The 17,706-nt window shown below is 34.2% G+C and overlaps 1 protein-coding gene across 1 annotated transcript; it reads right to left on the minus strand.

The window, feature by feature from the left end:
* Positions 1–11,794: 11,794 nt before the first annotated feature.
* On the minus strand, positions 11,795–16,701 carry LOC127430185 (uncharacterized). Its single transcript, XM_051679761.1, has 6 exons — positions 16,659–16,701; positions 15,071–15,206; positions 14,799–14,847; positions 14,666–14,698; positions 14,342–14,389; positions 11,795–12,339 (listed from the first exon to the last, which is right to left on the minus strand). The coding sequence occupies exons 2-6, from the start codon at positions 15,185–15,187 to the stop codon at positions 11,954–11,956; spliced, it is 633 nt and encodes a 210-aa protein (XP_051535721.1). The 5' UTR covers positions 15,188–15,206; positions 16,659–16,701; the 3' UTR covers positions 11,795–11,953.
* Between the last annotated feature and the right edge of the window lie 1,005 nt (positions 16,702–17,706).

The raw sequence follows: 17,706 nt of genomic DNA on the forward strand, positions 1-17,706 counted from the left end.
TTGTGCGAGTTTGTGATATGAAGTTCTGCTTGCTTTTTCAGCTTATATACACTAAACAAGGGGGAAACTCCGGTGATGTCAGTGAACAACCAGACTGAGGAACAGAGGTTGGTTTTAGAAGGGAAAGAACGCCTTCAACTCACAAACACCAACTTTCCACCCACACACTTACACACACACAAATCTCTAGACAACACTCACACATACAGAGCACATCTTAATTAGCATTAAATATAACACCCTCTTTCACACTTTCAATAAACTTAATGAGTATTGAGTTATGCTTTCATTGATTGTGTGGTGACACTTTACAATAGCTTTCATTAAAGGAGTATTCCTTCTTCAATACAAGTTGAGCTCAGTTGACAGCATTTGTGGAATTATGTTGATTACCACAAAATTTTTCTTCGAGCTGTCCCTCCTTTCCTTTAAAAAAACAACAAAATCGAGGTTACAGTGAGGCACTTACAATGGAAGGGAATGGGGCCAATCCATAAACGTTGCTATACTCACTTTAAAAACAAATAAACAAGTATAGCCAGAAGACATAAACAATAAACGTGTTAACATGATTTTACTTTAATAAAATCTCTTACTAACCATTTTTTGTAAAGTTATATCCACTTTTACAACTTCATTGCCATGATGACGTTACGTCGTTCACTCTAAATCGACTGTACAAAACGACGATTTAAACAACTTTACAGATCAAACAATACAAAAGTTTTAACAGAAGAATGAATGTAAGTGCTTTTATTAAATTATAAGCTTCAAATTTCTGCCTTTTAACCCTCCAAAAATTGGCCTCATTCACTTCCATTGTAAGTTCCTCACTGGAACCCAGATTTTTGCTTTTTTTAAAGAAAAGGTGGGACGAGTCGAAATTAATTTTGTGGTTATCAACATCATGCCACAAATTCTGTCAATTGAGCTTAACTTGTATTGAACCTGGAATTTTCCTTTAATAACATCAGTAAACAAGCTGAAGTTTAAATAGTTTATCTTATCCCAGCTTAATAGGCAGTGCCAACTAAGTAAGCCATTTGTAGGTGAATTTTCTTGAAACCTTTAAACACTGTTTCTCTGTGGTGCTTTAAAAATTCTTCTGTTTGTTTAAGTGGGATTATATGTTTGTCTGATCAATAGAAGAGGTGTACCTGGAGAGCTGTTTGAAAACAATTCTTACTTTTGCGATTCCGTTTGGTGGTGCAGAAGTTCCACGCTTGAGCTCAACAGATCATTAGTTAGGGCACATTTAAATAGTTAGAAATGTCAAAACTGTCAAACTGTAATTTATATGTTCATACAAATCATGTTTGAAATTACATGAACTACTGATATGTTATGCAATATATAATGTTTGTTAATAAAGAAATGTAAATGTTTTTGTTTTTAAAAGCTTTATTATCTTAAGTATAATATTGCATTAGCAAACAAACTATTTCATAATCTCACACATAATAGCTTGCCCCTTCACCGACTAGAAACCTAATAAACCAACTTTAAAGTGATTAATGGCAATGAGCCACAGGCAGTTTTAGTTTCCAGCCGATGATGTAATAGCAGCCCATTTGTGCACGACCAGTCTTAACACAGCTGACAAACTTCCTACTGGGAGATTCCACGCCTTGAAATTCTTCTGGCTTTTACAGACCTGTTTTCTCTCTCCTTTTTACTCTCTCTCTCTCTCTCTCTCTCTCTCTCTCTCTCTCTCTCTCTCTCTCTCACACTCTCACCCTCACTCTCTTTCTTTCTCTTTCTCTTTCTCTTTCTCTCTCTCTCTCTCTCTCTCTCTCTCTCTCTCTCTCTCTCTCTCTCTCAAATTCAAATTCAAATTAGCTTTATTGGCATGACAGTATACAATGTTGCCAAAGCACTGAGTAATAAACATATTACAAAAATGAACAAAAACATATGTATATACAATAAATAAATAATAATGATAATAAAATAAAATAAAATAAAATAAATAAAATACAAACAAATGACAAAGTTAATAAAGAGAGCAATGATAAAGGGAAGAAAAAAGAAAGGGGGGAGGGAAAGCAGAGGCATGTGGATACAAAAATGGAGGGGAGTGGATACAGTGACACCCGGGATAGAGATGCGGCAACATTGGTGTGCGCACATGTTAAGTCTCCTGTATGTTGCGGTTGTACAGATATGGTTCCACCACTAAAATACTAAATTGTGCCCAAGACAAAAAATTACCAAAACGGCAATTGCGAGTGGGGTGGCCAGTGGGGTGGCCAGGCTTCGGTCCATGGTAGCCACATTCACCCCTGGCCACCCCCTAGCTCCACCCCTCGAGCTGGCCCTTTATGCAAAAACTGATGATCCATGTTATCTCAGTGTGATTTGAGAATGTTCCAAAGAGCATCTTGTGCTTTCATACAAAAAATGTTAATATGTTCAGTGTAATAGTAGACAATCTTAAATATTTCTTTTTTACATCTTAATGTTTCTTTGTTTGAATTTTTTCAAGACTCAGACTTTTCAACCCCACTATATAGTAGTGCTCAGTAATGCTGCTTACATGGTTCATTATATGTACTGCATGTCTGTATTACATGACTATACTATATAACTTTAAGCTGTCCTGTCCGGTAGTCTTTGTGTGACATTGCTAATGTGTCTTGTTTCCTTCCTTCTAATTACTGAGAAAGGAAATAAAGTATGAGACCTTGGCAGACCTTGATATCACCCCATCTCTCCCTCCACTTCCACCCAAGAAGCTGTCAACACTAAAGAAAGCATGTTAGGTCATCCCTAACAATAAAAAGTGTATTATTTATTTGTTCATTCATAGTGAGTCATCCCTTCGAGATGTTTTGTGCCACCTTTTGAAATAAATGACACATAAATAGCAGGGATGCTGTAAACATAATGACTGCTCCAGGATTGCATCATCCGGCTCACCCACTGTTTTGTGTAATAATTCCTTAATCTATCACTTTTTTTCTATTTTTGCCTAATTGAGGAAATGCAAGTGAAACTGTTTGTTCATTAACTGTTCCTTGCCCCACCTTCTATCTCGCTCAACCTGATACCTCAGATCTTGTTTGTGGCATCTGACGTAATGATGCATTCATTATATGTCAACAAGAAGTGGTTTTTATCAGGTCCTCTTCTGTAATTGTTGGGGCTACATGGCATTTATGTGTGGTGAGTTGGATCAATATGTAGGCGTTAAAGCTTGTCCCCCAACAAACGTAAAATACCAACTCGTTTGATCTTCCACATTCACTGATATAAACAAATAATATCTCTGGAGTTTTCTGCTATAAACAGATTGTTTTCTGTTAAATTACACCAGAGAGATCACATGACAATTAGACCATGCCTTTTTGAGTAATGTATATATCAGGTAGTAAGCAGCTTTGTCCTTAAAGGGTTAATGCACCCAAAGTTGAAAATGTTGTCTTCATTTACTCATCATCATATCATTCCAATATGATCTCATCGGTGTTCTTAGGTATTTGTAGACACAAGTGTGGTTCCATCACACATGCATTTTCGTATGTTGGTATTGACATGTACAGTACAATATCACCATATTTACAGAATGTAAAATGTAGACCCTTTTACGTTTAAACATCTTTAAAGATGTTACATATGCTTATAAATCCTTTGGGGTTTAAAGAATCCCCTAACCCTAAACCTAACCCTCACAAAAAACTTTCTGCATTTTTACATTTTACGTTTAGTATGTTTTTTAAGTGATTTGAATTATGGGGACACTAGAAATGTCCAAATAAACCACATTTCTAGCATAATACCCTTGTAATTACCAGTGTGTAACCTAAAATTTTTTCCTTGTTAACCACCCAAACCCAAACCCACACACATACACACACACGATATATTACATTGCAATTCATGAGCTTTCATGATTTTAATCAAATTTAGTCATACGAAGAGTGAAAATGATTATACTTTTATAGTTTGGTCTGGATGTCATTTATACATAAATATGACATTAAAAATGTCTCTCAGACAAAGTTTCTCCATTATTCACTGATGAATAAAAATCCTGTTATGGGATTGTGTCTGAATAAAACTTGTTCACCCTCAACAGTATCCTCGTAAGGGTTCTGGGAATTTCTGTTTCTCTGCGGATTTGTAAATATTTTGTTTTCCAAATCTTAATACGGTGTTTAGTTCCATGTTAAAAAAAAATCTAGGCCTTTGAGAATTTTGAGATTAAAGTCGTAATATTTTGAGAATAAAGTCAAAATTATGAGAATAAAGTCATATGAGATTAAAGTCATGATATTTTGAAAATAAAGTCAAAGCTACGAAAATAAAGTTGTAACATTATGAGATTAAAGTCGTTATATTTTGAAAATAAAGTCAAAGTTACAAAAATAAATTCGTAGCATTGAGATTAAAGTCATAATATTTTGAGAATAAAGTCAAAAGTTACGAAAATAAAGTCGTAGCATTATGAGATTAAAGTCATGATATTTTGAGAATAAAGTCAAAGTTACGAAAATAAAGTCGTAAAGTCATTATTTTTAGAAAATAATGTCAAAATTACAAAAATAAATTCGTAGTATTGAGATTGAAGTCGTAATATTTTTAGAATAAAGTCAAAATTCTGAGAATAAAGTCGTATGAGATTAAAGTCATGATATTCTGAAAATAATATAAAAGTTACGAAAATAAAGTTGTAGCATTATGAGATTAAATTCATGATATTTTAAGAATAAAGTCTAAATTAGGAAAATAAAGTCATAAGTCGTTATATTTAAAAAAAAAAAAAGTCAAAATTACAAAAATAAATTCGTAGTATTGAGATTAAAGTCGTAATTTTTTAGAATAAAGTCAAAATTATGAGAATAAAGTCGTATGAGATTAAAGTTATGATATTTTGAGAATAAAGTCAAAGCTACGAAAATAAAGTTGTAACATTATGAGATTAAAGTCGTTATATTTTGAAAATAAAGTCAAAGTTACAAAAATAAATTCGTAGCATTGAGATTAAAGTCATGATATTTTGAGAATAAAGTCAAAGTTACGAAAATAAAGTCGTAAAGTCGTTACATTTTGAAAATAATGTCAAAATTACAAAAATAAATTCTTAGTATTGAGATTAAAGTCGTAATATTTTTAGAATAAAGTCAAAATTCTGAGAATAAAGTCGTATGAGATTAAAGTCATGATATTCTGAAAATAATATCAAAGTTATGAAAATAAAGTTGTAGCATTATGAGATTAAATTCATGATATTTTGAGAATAAAGTCAAAGTTAGGAAAATAAAGTCATAAGTCGTTATATTTAAAAAAAAAAAAGTCAAAATTACAAAAATAAATTAGTAGTATTGAGATTAAAGTCGTAATTTTTTAGAATAAAGTCAAAATTATGAGAATAAAGTCGTATGAGATTAAAGTTATGATATTTTGAGAATAAAGTCAAAGCTACGAAAATAAAGTTGTAACATTATGAGATTAAAGTCGTTATATTTTGAAAATAAAGTCAAAGTTACAAAAATAAATTCGTAGCATTGAGATTAAAGTCATAATATTTTGAGAATAAAGTCAAAAGTTACGAAAATAAAGTCGTAGCATTATGAGATTAAAGTCATGATATTTTGAGAATAAAGTCAAAGTTACGAAAATAAAGTCGTAAAGTCGTTATATTTTGAAAATAATGTCAAAATTACAAAAATAAATTCGTAGTATTGAGATTAAAGTCGTAATATTTTTAGAATAAAGTCAAAATTCTGAGAATAAAGTCGTATGAGATTAAAGTCATTATATTTTGAGAATAAAGTCAAAACTACGAAAATAAAATTGTAACATTATGAGATTAAGGTCGTTATATTTTGAAAATAAAGTCAAAGTTACGAAAATAAAGTCGTAGCATTGAGATTAGTCATAATATTTTGAGAATAAAGTCAAAATGATGAGAATAACGTCGTATGAGATTAAAGTCATGATATTTAGAAAATAATGTCAAAGTTACGAAAATAAAGTTGTAGCATTATGAGATTAAAGTCATGATATTTTGAGCTCACACCTGATGTGTATAAACTGTTAAACCCGTAAAACTTGTTTTCTTTTGTGGAACACAAAACGAGATGTTCAGCAGAATCATGTAGAGCTCCAAAAATTACATAAACTTCATAAAAGTATCATAAAAGTAGTCAATGCTTGTGCATATGTTTGGAGCTTGATAGCATCCGTCCCCACATTCACTTTAATTGTATAGAAAAGACCAGCGTAAACATTCTGCCTAAAATATGCTCTATGGATGAATAAAAGTTATACAAGTTTGAAACGACTGACTCTACATTTTAATTACTCCATTATTTAATAAGATAAAATTGTGTTCTGAGTTTATTTACCTACACTGAGGATAAGAAAGCACATTGCATATTTAAGCACACACAGCAAGATTCTTTGATTTTCTTTAAAAAAAAAAAATATTGTCATCATACATGCAGTATAGATTCACATACAAATCTGTGACCATTGCAGGTGCTGTTTGTAGAAAATTCTAGAGAGCGCTACCTTCAAAGAGCACCTGCAATTTAAGATCAAAGGGCAGAGCTATGTTAGGGGGAAGTGCGGGAAAGCCCCTAATGTTTTAGGTTAAATTAATGTGGTTATACCGTATAATGGCTGGGTTGGTAATTATGTAAGGATTCCTGCCATGATTTCCGTAGTTGTAACCCCTCTCTTCATTTTCCTTTTCTTGTGTTCCCATAATGCTCCACGGAGAAAGGGATATGTGACGCATAGCATGGCTGGTTTCACAACTCCTCCCTCTCACTGGGTTAGCACCTTTACCACAAGCAAGAAAAGAGCACAGTCTTCTTTGCTCTGTTTGACAGGGGAAGGTTTTATCAGAGGAAGGTGTTCAGATGAACAGAAATTTCTAATCAATAAACCTCCATGCCACCTTCTGTTCTGTAGTTATCACCTGGCACCTTGTTTGTGTTGGCATGATACACAAGCACATTTAACCTGAAAATGACCAGTCCCTTCTTTTCTTTAAAAAAATAAAAATAAAATCTGGATTCCAGTGAGGCACTAACAATGGAAGTGAATGGGGCCAATCCGTACATGTAAAAAAGTGTAGCCACAAGACATGAATAATATGCGTATGATTTTAGTGTGATAAAATCACTTATTAACCTTTCCCGTCTAAAGTTATAGCCAATTTTACAACTTCATTGCCATGACAATGTAATGCCAGCAAACCCTAAAACGACCATAAAAAAGACAATTTATATGACTTTACAGCTAAAATAATACTTGGAATTAACAGAGGAATCAATGTACGTTATTTTATAATATTATAAGCTTCACATTCTGCCTTTAAACACTCCAAAAATTGGCCCCATTCACTTCCATTGTCAGTGCCTCATTGTAACCTCTATTTTTGCTTTTTTTTTTTTTTTGTACACAAATTTTACAAAATTATTATTGGGGGGGGGGGGGTAATCAACATTCTGTCATAAATGCTGTTGACTGAGCTTAACTTTTACTAAACACAGATTATTCCTTTAAGTGAATATTTTTCGTTATAGTCAGGTATACCTTAAAGGTGCACTCAGTAACTTTTTGTTTGTGTCATCTTGGACTTACAGTGACACCTTGTGGTGTGGATGCTGCATCATTTAATATCAATAGTTTTCAGTTACTGATACCATTATTGCAATTCACTGTTCAAGTAGTATTACTGTTCAAGTAGTATTCAGCTGGTCATGTGATTCTAAAATGGCAGCCCACATAAAGGTGCCCCTGCCCCATGTAGAATAAAACAGCTTTTATAAGGTTACTGATATAAGTAGAGTCCTCCTTTCATGTGAGTGGTCATGATTTTATACATATATTTCAAAATTACAATTAACTTCTTTAGGAGTACAACTTTTTTAATGGGGAAGAATTTCTGAGTGCTCCTTTAAAGTCACACTAAAATTATCACAATCTGCCATTAAATAGCTTATATTTACTCTTCTCAGAAATATTTAAACAGTAAAACAATTACTGAGCACAACTGATTAACGAGACAGCAAAAATAAATTAAAATAAAAAGATAACATACAAACATATGAAATATTGTTTTGGCTAAAATATATAAAACATCAAATTACAACATTTAAAGTGCAAATGGAAACTTGCCCCCACAAATAGGTGCCAACATGCAAACATCAGACCCTTATCTTAATGTATACCCGTTTTATTGTGTTTTATCCACCCAAACGTTCTTACAAAATATGATTTTATTAAATTTTTTGTTTGGAGGATAAATGTACACACACACACACGCATGCACGCACGCACACACGCACGTTTTAATTTATTCAGTGTAAAAAGCGGTAAGCTGCTGATGTTACTTTTTCTATTTGACGTAGCTCTTAAAATTTGTTTTGTTGGTGTAACCTAGTATATTCAGGTTGATTTAGTGATGTTAAATAATATTCAGTAGAGTTCAATAAAGCCAGTTAAAGGAATAGTTTACCCAAAAATGAAAATTCTCTCATCATTTACTCACCCTTATGCCATCCCATATGTGTATGACTTTCTTTCTTTTGCTAAATTCAAACAAAGATTTTAGAAGTATTTCTCAGCTCTGTAGGTCCATACAATGCAAGTGAATGGGTGCCAAAATTTTGAAGCCCCAAAATACCCATAAGGGCAACATAACATTACTTCAGACGACTTCAGTGGTTAAATCGATGTCTTCTGAAGCGCTACGATAGGTGTGGGTGAGAAACGTCCTTTTTCCCTATAAATTCTCCTCCCTGCTCAGTCAGTCTCCATTTTAGTTTCACTTTCCCATTCTTCTTCTTCTGTTTTTGGTGATTCACAGTCTTATTGCATATCGCCCTCTACTGGTCAAAGGAGAATTTATGATAAAAATGACTTAAATATTGATCTGTTTCTCACCCACACCTATAATATTGCTTCCAAAGACATGGATTTAACAACTGGAGTCATATGGATTACTTTTATGCTCCCTTTATGTGGATTTTGGAGCTTCAAAATTTTGGCACCCATTCACTTGCATTTTGAGGGCCTACAGAGCTGAAATATTATTTTAAAAATCTTAATTTGTGTTCTGCAGAAGAAAGAAAGTCATACACATCTGGGATGCCAGGAGGGTGAGTAAACCATGAGAGAAATTTTTGGGTGAACTATCCCTTTAATTTAGATGTTACCACATGAAGCACATTTTTTGGTGAACATTTTTTTCAGTGTACAAATTTGAAACCAACATACAAAACCATTATTTGTGAAAACAAACATTTGTGTAATTAGATTTTTTTTTTAAACCTGACTGAGATAAAGCCCTTGTGACAACTTGCCCCAGTCTCCCTTTGGTAATTGGCTATGAGATATCATAAAGTAGTTGAATCTACCTGCTTTTAGCAAAACCACACAGCAAATCACGGCAAATTAATTGAATATGAAACAATATCTATTATATGGACCATTTCTAACACTGTTGTGGAGTCATAATCAGATGCACTGAAACAATATCCTGCAGGAGGATGGAGGGGCCAGTATTCTGAAGAGTTTAGATTGCTGTTTGCATTCACTGAGTGCACAAAACCACAAGCTAACAGGAAATGGTTGACTGTGCACAAACAGATAAAGTTCAATTGCTTTGCATATCACCACAGAATTAAGCTGACAAACAATTCTTCAAATCCTACGTGCTAAAGCAAGTGTTTGCTAAGGAAAAGGTAGAGGTTTCACTTTCTATTTTCTCTGGTTTTGTATAGGTGTTTTAGCCTCTACGTGATGAGCGGGTGTCTTTCATGTAACATTTAAGTCTGAGTCTGGCTTTAAGAACACGAACATGCTCTTAAAAAGCTCTCTGTCCGTAATCATACAAAATATGTCTACATATCTCACTATAATATCCAACACATCCTACCTCTTCTGCCATTACATTCCTTTTGCACTGTATATAACCGATTTGTTTTTAGATTTGCACTACGTATGTGTATGTGTGTGTATATGTGTGCGTGTATGTATGTGTGTGTGTATCTATGTATATATATGTATGTATATATGTATGTATATGTGTATGTACGTATGTATGTATATATATATATATATATATATATATATATATATATGTGTGTGTGTGTGTGTGTGTGTGTGTGTGTATGTGTGTATGTATGTATGTGTATATGTATGTATGTGTGTATGTGTATGTGTATGTGTGTGTATGTTTGTGTATATCTATGTATATATATATATATATAGTCTATTGTATATTCTATATATACTTTTTTCTTTTCAAAATGTATTTATTTTTTTATTCAATTTTAATTATTTTTAAAAAGTCTTGTTGCTGTTTTTGTATTGTTTTTGTATTGTTGTGTACTGGAAGCTCCTGTCACCAAGACAAATTCCTTGTATGTGTAAGCATACTTGGCAATAAAGCTCATTCTGATTCTGATTCTGATTCTGATAAGAAGAGGAAAACAGAGGCCAAAAGGGAAGTGTTGTTTATGAAAACAAGGACATGAAAGAAATGCATTGCTGAATGCCCGTAAGATTTCAGTGCTACTGAAGAGTTTGGGGACATCAGTCTCATGAAGAAGAACAGAAAAACCTATCTTTAATTGTTATGTTTATTTAGAAATGTCATTATTTCTCTAAATAATTATCCTCAGCCTGTTCAACTAAGAAAGTTATAAGGGTAACGTTATAGGAGAAAATGATCAAATATTTTTGTATTTTCTGGGTGAACTATCCCTTTAATTAATTTGCATATATATATATTTATATATATTTAAATAAAGGAAAAAATCATCCTTAACTTCCATTTGTTTGTCAACCACAATATGACTGAGATGACTTCAGTGTGGGCAGAGGAATAAACTAAAAAATAGGAGTTGTAGATATGGGGAATTCTGAATTATGACTCACAGCACATGAAATAAGCTGTCAGTACCTCTTGCGGTTACAGTTTGTCAGCGAGGCTAGACTTTTTAAATAAATGTTACTTTGTGCTGTACAGTACCCGATCAATACTGTCAAAGGCCAACAGTGTTTCAGGAGACTAACCAAAACCAGACTGTATACTAAACTTTGACCTTTATTTTAACATAGTTCTGCAAAGATGAGAAGCTTCCTCATGCCGTTGGCCATCCAGATATGGTGTGTTTGACTATGCAAGCGAAAAAACACTATGTAGGGGACTGTGAGGGTTTAAGTTTCAGTGGTTTGCTTTCAGAAGGCCAGCAGTACGGCCATATTCAACTGCTGTTCATGTGAAGACTGGCTCCATCCTGTGGAAACCTTCAGTAAATAAGAAGCATGACATAATCTGTTTGTTTCTGGGTTACAAGCAAGGTATGCCTGCCTTAATATGTACATTGCTGTGAATAGACTTTTATTTTGAAAAAGTTTACATAAACACTCAAGTTCAAAAATATGCTTTATTCAAAATCCTCATATGCATCATATTGTTTATTATGAGTTAAACTGAATGAAATGTTTAACATTTTGAAGAACATTTTTACTTCTAAAATAAATTCATTTAAATAAAATACACAAATAACCAGTAACCCATTCGCATTGGAATTTAAGACAAAATCATTTTAATATGATAACTAAAAACATATTTAACAATTTAATATTATATATATATATATATATATATATATATATATATATATATATATATATATATATATATATATATATATATATATATAAAAACATAAAAGACAAAAGTGATGAAATAATTCCTTTAGAACCCTTAATGGGCTTGAGAACTAACCATACAAACAATGAATCCTTTACATATTCATTTGACCATAGGTTATAAGAAAAACCTGAGCTTGTAATGGTGCATTTCTTCTGAATATAACCACAGACACAGGGTGACTTAGCCTCTGTTACATAATTCTTCTGAACAACCACTTTACTAGAATTTCAGCCCCTGTGAGAAGAGCCTGAAGGATCAGTCCTAGTATTACTATAGGTGTGAAAGCAAGATAATTTCCCAGTAAGTATTTGAATCCTCTGTTGATAGGACCATAGATGATTCCTGTATATCCAGACTGATGGTATCTCCCTTCTCGAGCTGCACCATTCGGATTATTGACGCAGATCCTGCTTCATAGCGTGTGACCTCACTAAGCTTTCTCAGCTGTTTGGCTCCCTCTATTTGGTCATTTCTGACAAGAGTTATAGTCCCAGGCTTCTTCATTACTTGATTGTTTGCCTGACTGGGTTTCCTGAAGTCAACTTGGGCATGGATGTAGTACAAACCACTGGTTGTAATTTCTACAGTGTTATCTTTCAGGGAGAGCGAGCTGCTCTCACACAGAGGGATGTGGCTGCAAATCCAGGATCTTTCTTCTATAACATTTGAGGAAGGGAAAATAATTATGTTCAGTCTGAAAACAATATCCTAAATATGAGAGATATCATAAGTTGCCAAATGCATGTTCAATCAACAGCATTTGTGGCATAATCTTTATAAGCAGCTCTCACTAGATTTGGTAGTCATGAAGTATCAACCTAATACTTAAATGTTAAGTGTATTTTTCAAGTTCAAACATTTTTTGGAGTCTATCAGACCCCAAACATAACATGAGGGTTAATTCTCTTACTCTTCTTATTTTCATTTTCTTGTGTCACTGTTCCATTTGTGGGGGCCTGAGCTGCCATTCATACCACATGTATATAACAAAACAACACACTTCACATAGGACTTGAAGAGAGGTCAGGGAAGGAGAGCCTTTTAGAGGAACATTTCCACCTCCTTCCTCATGCACAGAGCTGTCCGCACTTACACACTCATACATACACACAGACGCTTGTTATATTTCCACTGATTCACAACGCCTCTGCCTTACACATCCAGCATCACTTCAGAAATTGTCTTTGTGGTCACTGAATCTGGTTCAAGTCATAGATAAGTGGAGGCAACAGTCACACAGAGGAGATGATAGTGTTTAGAAAGAATAGTACAGTTTCCGACTTTGATGGAGTGAAGGTGTGCTGCCCATTAACTCCAAGTAACTTCATAAAAAATGATTACGGCAAGTTGTACACTGCTTACAGATACTGTACAATGTGCATCTGTGAATGTGAATCTGAATATGCACTTGTAGTGTGTAACTAGAAAGGTAAAGTTTGTTAGACAGATGGATGAATGGATGGATGGATAGACAGATAGATTTGTATACATTCAGTAATATTAAATGGATAGTTTACCCAAAAATGAAAATTCTCTCATTATTTACTCACCCTCATGATACCCCAAGTGTGTCTGACTTTCTTTCTTCACTAGAACACATTTGAAGAAAAACAGAAACATATCTTAGATCAGTAGGTCCTTAAAATGCAAGTGAATGGCGATTTCTCATTTGAAGCTCCAAATATCACAGACAGTCAGCATAAACGTCATCGATATGACTCCAGTGGTTAAATGTATGTCTTCTAAAGTGATACGATCACTTTTGGTGTGAAAAAGATCAATATTTAAGTACTTTTTAACTAAAATCAAAAGCTTCCGTTAAGCTTCACGAGAGGGTGGAGTGCAAGCTGTCTCTTGTGTGGTGTATTCGTGTTGTCATGATTCAGATGTATTCTCACGTTCTCCTCTTGGTTGAGACATCCAGGATAAGCACAGAAACAGACGATTGTGTACAGCATTACTCCTTCTTACTTATAAACAGTGCTGCTCTTCCAGCTGTGATGCACATGTGTCAGTTTTCGTGTTTTTCAAATGCCAATGCGATTATGTCACATGCGCATACCATTGCAGAATGTAAGCATGATTTAGAGTTTAAAAAGTACTTAAATATTTATCTTTTTCACACCATAAGCGATCTTGTTGCTTTAGAAGACATTAATTTAACCGCTGGAGTCGTATCGATGATGTTTATGCTGACTGTCTGTGATTTTTGGAGCTAAAAATGGGAATCGCTATCCACTTGAATTTTAGGGACCTACTGAGCTAAGATATTTTTCTATTTTTCTTAAAATGTGTTCTGGTGAAAAAAGAAAGTCAAACACAAAAGGAATATCATGAGGGTGAGTAAATAATGAGAGAGTTTTTGGATGAACTATCCCTTTAACCTCACTTTTAGACCACAATAGATTTTTTCACAGCAGAGAGCCACATGTCAAACTTCCTAATTTCAGCAGAGAAACAGGCAAAATAATGACAACCAAAAGTCCCTCTACATCTTGTTTTCATGAAGAGAGACGTAGAGAAAGTGAGTGAGAGAGAAAGTAAGAAAGGGAGAGAGTGTGTGTGTGTGTGGGGGGGGGGGGGTCTCAAGAGGGAAATCAGAATGACAGAGTGAGAAGGAGAAAGTGGGAGGGACACAGGAAGAAAGCTATTTCTCACCTCTGATTAGACGTATATAGTCTTTAAAAGACTGACCAAGTAAGGAACCTGAAAGTGAAAGTAAAACCCAATTATTTTCTCTTTCTAAATTTGAAGCTATTTTTAACCTACTAAGATACAAACATTCCCAATGGTATATTTCTCAAAATGAAAAACTATTGCTTGGTAAAAAATTGAGTACAAGAATAAAAACTTTACTGATACTTTGTATTGTTATGTTCAATTCAAATTGCTATTACAGTCAAATATGAAATATTTTGTTATAATTTTTGTTATTATTCACACTCAATAATGCCCCACCAAGAGTAGTTTAAAACTTCTCACCCGTAATTCTGTCTGCATGAGGGGTGTCGTTTTCTGTAATAGAGGATAAAATGGTTACTTTTATGACAATTATAATGCTGAATAATTTCCAGTTAAACTGTCCTTTGAAAAAGTAAACAAAAACAAAGCAAACCTTTTGAACTGTGCTCTTTGTATCCGATTATTGTCTTGTTTGTATTGAGCTAATAAAGAAACAATTTAAAAAAGGTAAACTTAAAAAGGTCTATACATCTGAAAACAAGCATTTGAGACATATCAGGTACTACAAGACAACTTTTTCTCAAAAAACCTAGTTTTAACATGCTGATGCATTTCTACATGATCATTTAACAATAATTACTGTCAATGCAATCCACATTTCTGACTTGCAACGCAGTGGTTGGATAGATCCTCAGGCAGCTGTACCTCTTTGTGGCAACTGGTCTTTGTAGCAAGAAATGCAGTCATTATAATAAGAGCTGCAGACATCAGGCAGCACCAGCCAATCATGAGGCGGAACCTGGGGTTACTCGAGCTGGTCATCTTCGTGACTGCCAGAAAACTGAGAAAAATGAAATAAAATGCATAATTGAAACTAAAGATTAACCTTTACATTGAATGATGTGGAAGAAACCATTACAGACTATAGCCTACTAACCTAAATGCATGGGTTTGATCTAACTCTACAGTCATAGAGAGCACAACACCATTCAAATACCACCACAAATTATTGACAACAAATCAAATGAGAAAAAAGGAGAACATAATATGTGGTGATCAAATATGCTTAAACCATCATTGAGATTGTATATATATATAATTCTCTTATATGCATGTACAAATCTCATTCGTGTTTTATATTGTTCTCTCTTGGAGACGACTGACCTACAGATCTTCTCCCCAAACCTGTTTCCACTCTGAAATATTCAGTATGTGTGTATGGCTAAAAATAGCAATGGTACGGTATGGTACGTTTTCCACACACCTTAGCAAGGTGATTTCACATATTAGCCACAAAGATACCCAGACTTTACACACAGGTGGGAAGAACACAAACTACTGAATGTTAACAGTACTTTGAAGTAGGACATTAAAGGTGATTGTATGCATAGATTACACCTTATGATCAAATGGAAGTTTGTTTGTTTGTATTTTAACTGCTGATGTGATATTTTGATTTGGTGACACATTAAGATTTGCAGAATTCATTCAGTCTTGGAAAGAAGAAATGCATTACATAACACAAATGCCAATTTTTTAACAGAAAAGTGTGAAATTCTAAAGAGCTTTCCAAAGAATCTACTATTATTAAGCATTAAAAAGCATTAATACGCATTAACGAGCAAACTAGCATTAACCATAATTGACCAATTAAAGGGATAGTTCAATTAAAAAATTAATTCTGTCATCATTTGCTCCTTCTCATGTTGTTCCAAACCCATATGACTTTCTGTCTTCCATCACACACAAATGGCGATGTTATGCAGAATGACAGCCTCAGTCACCATTCACTTTCTTTGCATGGAAAAAAGATGCAATGAAAGTGAATGGTGGTTCATTTTTGGGTGAACTATCCCTTTAACTCAGTTTAAACGTAAACAAGACCTAGACTTCTTGAAGCCTGTAATTGGCTACTGTGAAACCAAATGTTCAGGATTGTCCGGGACCAAAATAATTTTTAAGAATTGGTTAGTGGAAAATCCGTATTGATGAACCACAAATTTGAATAGTAGGGAGGACACATCCCCTTCACAGTCTAAAGTGGCCCTGAATGTGCACTCCATGAGGATGTACAACTTCTTGTCACTGTTAAGCATCCTCCCTGATATCTATGGTTAAATGCAGAACCATGGCTCCAGCCCATGTTTCTCTAACTACAAACCCCAATGGAAAAAGCAATCCTTGAATTAAATAATCAATGAAGACCCTGCCATACAGAAATCAAAGAATGTTAATAAAATTACAATATCAGATTAACTGATCAATAGGCAATTAGAGAGGTTGCTTCACTCACCTTAGTGTGTGCTGTAGTGTGAAATGTCACTTTAAGACTGAATGAGCTTCAACAATAGACATGGTCGCTCCCACAGGGTTTCCCCTTTTCATGTTCTCGTTTTTCTACCACTAGACCTTTTCTCTAACTCTGTCTCTCTCTCTCTCTCTCTCTCTCTCTGTGTGTGTGTGTGTGTGTGTGTGTGTGTGTGTGTGTTTCTCTGTCTTCTCTTTGGTTGTGGCTGTGGTTGGAAACACAAGAGAAGGTGGATGGTCCGACCATCATTGATAGACAGAAATGAGCTCTAAGGGGCCAAAAGTGAAAAGGCTTTCTTGGTTTCATAGAGGGGGCTTCACTATAAAAATATGTGTTGACCAATCTATAAACTAAATGATGTCAAGATATAACCCTTCATATTGACGAATCTATTGCAACTCAAAGTGCAGAGGTGTCAGTGCCAACACAATGAAGGTGAAAGTTAATCAAATCCATCATATGTGGCTTGTGTTTCTAAGTAAATGAATTTGCATTCCCAATACCCTAAAAGAGTCAGGTCATGCAGTTTCTCTTCAGTTCTACAAGACGCTGGTACAAAAAAGGTGAAAAGATGGTTTAGTTTGGGAGAAATTGAGGGTTGATGTGTGTCTGAAAGATGCAGGTGTGGATGTGTGTGAGTGTGTTTTTTTATTCTGTGGGAGGTGGTAGGCGGCAGTGGCTATCGTGTTTACACAGATTAGAAGTTGCTGCTTTTTCACGCGAATCCACTGCATTTGTTCTTTTCTTCTCTTGGATGTTTTAAACCCTTTGGGACATCCCCAATTCAGTAGCTTGTACTTTTCTATGAACACACGCATACATACCACATAGTCTTACATAAATAACCCACACAAAGACAAACATGCACATGTACTGTTAATCTTGATTGATTCTGATGGGCTTCATTAACATACTATATAGACAAACCCCATTCTAAGAACATATGTGGAAGTATCCTCTAAATGCATTTAAAACAATTCTTAATTTGTCTGAAGACCTCAGCTTCATTTGGTTCTTGGAACATAAAGTTTCT

This window comes from Myxocyprinus asiaticus, chromosome 39 (genome assembly GCF_019703515.2).
Source record: "Myxocyprinus asiaticus isolate MX2 ecotype Aquarium Trade chromosome 39, UBuf_Myxa_2, whole genome shotgun sequence".
Classification (NCBI taxonomy): Eukaryota; Metazoa; Chordata; class Actinopteri; order Cypriniformes; family Catostomidae; genus Myxocyprinus; species Myxocyprinus asiaticus.

Bases quoted from the DNA above. Each gene is read 5' to 3' on its own strand.
- LOC127430185 (XM_051679761.1), bottom strand. From the start codon at position 15,187: ATGACCAGCTCGAGTAACCCCAGGTTCCGCCTCATGATTGGCTGGTGC. The intron at 14,848-15,070 runs GTACAGCTGCCT...TTTCTTTATTAG, and splicing joins AGACCAGTTGCCACAAAGAG to CTCAATACAAACAAGACAAT. The intron at 14,699-14,798 runs GTTTGCTTTGTT...CCTCTATTACAG, and splicing joins CAAAGAGCACAGTTCAAAAG to AAAACGACACCCCTCATGCA.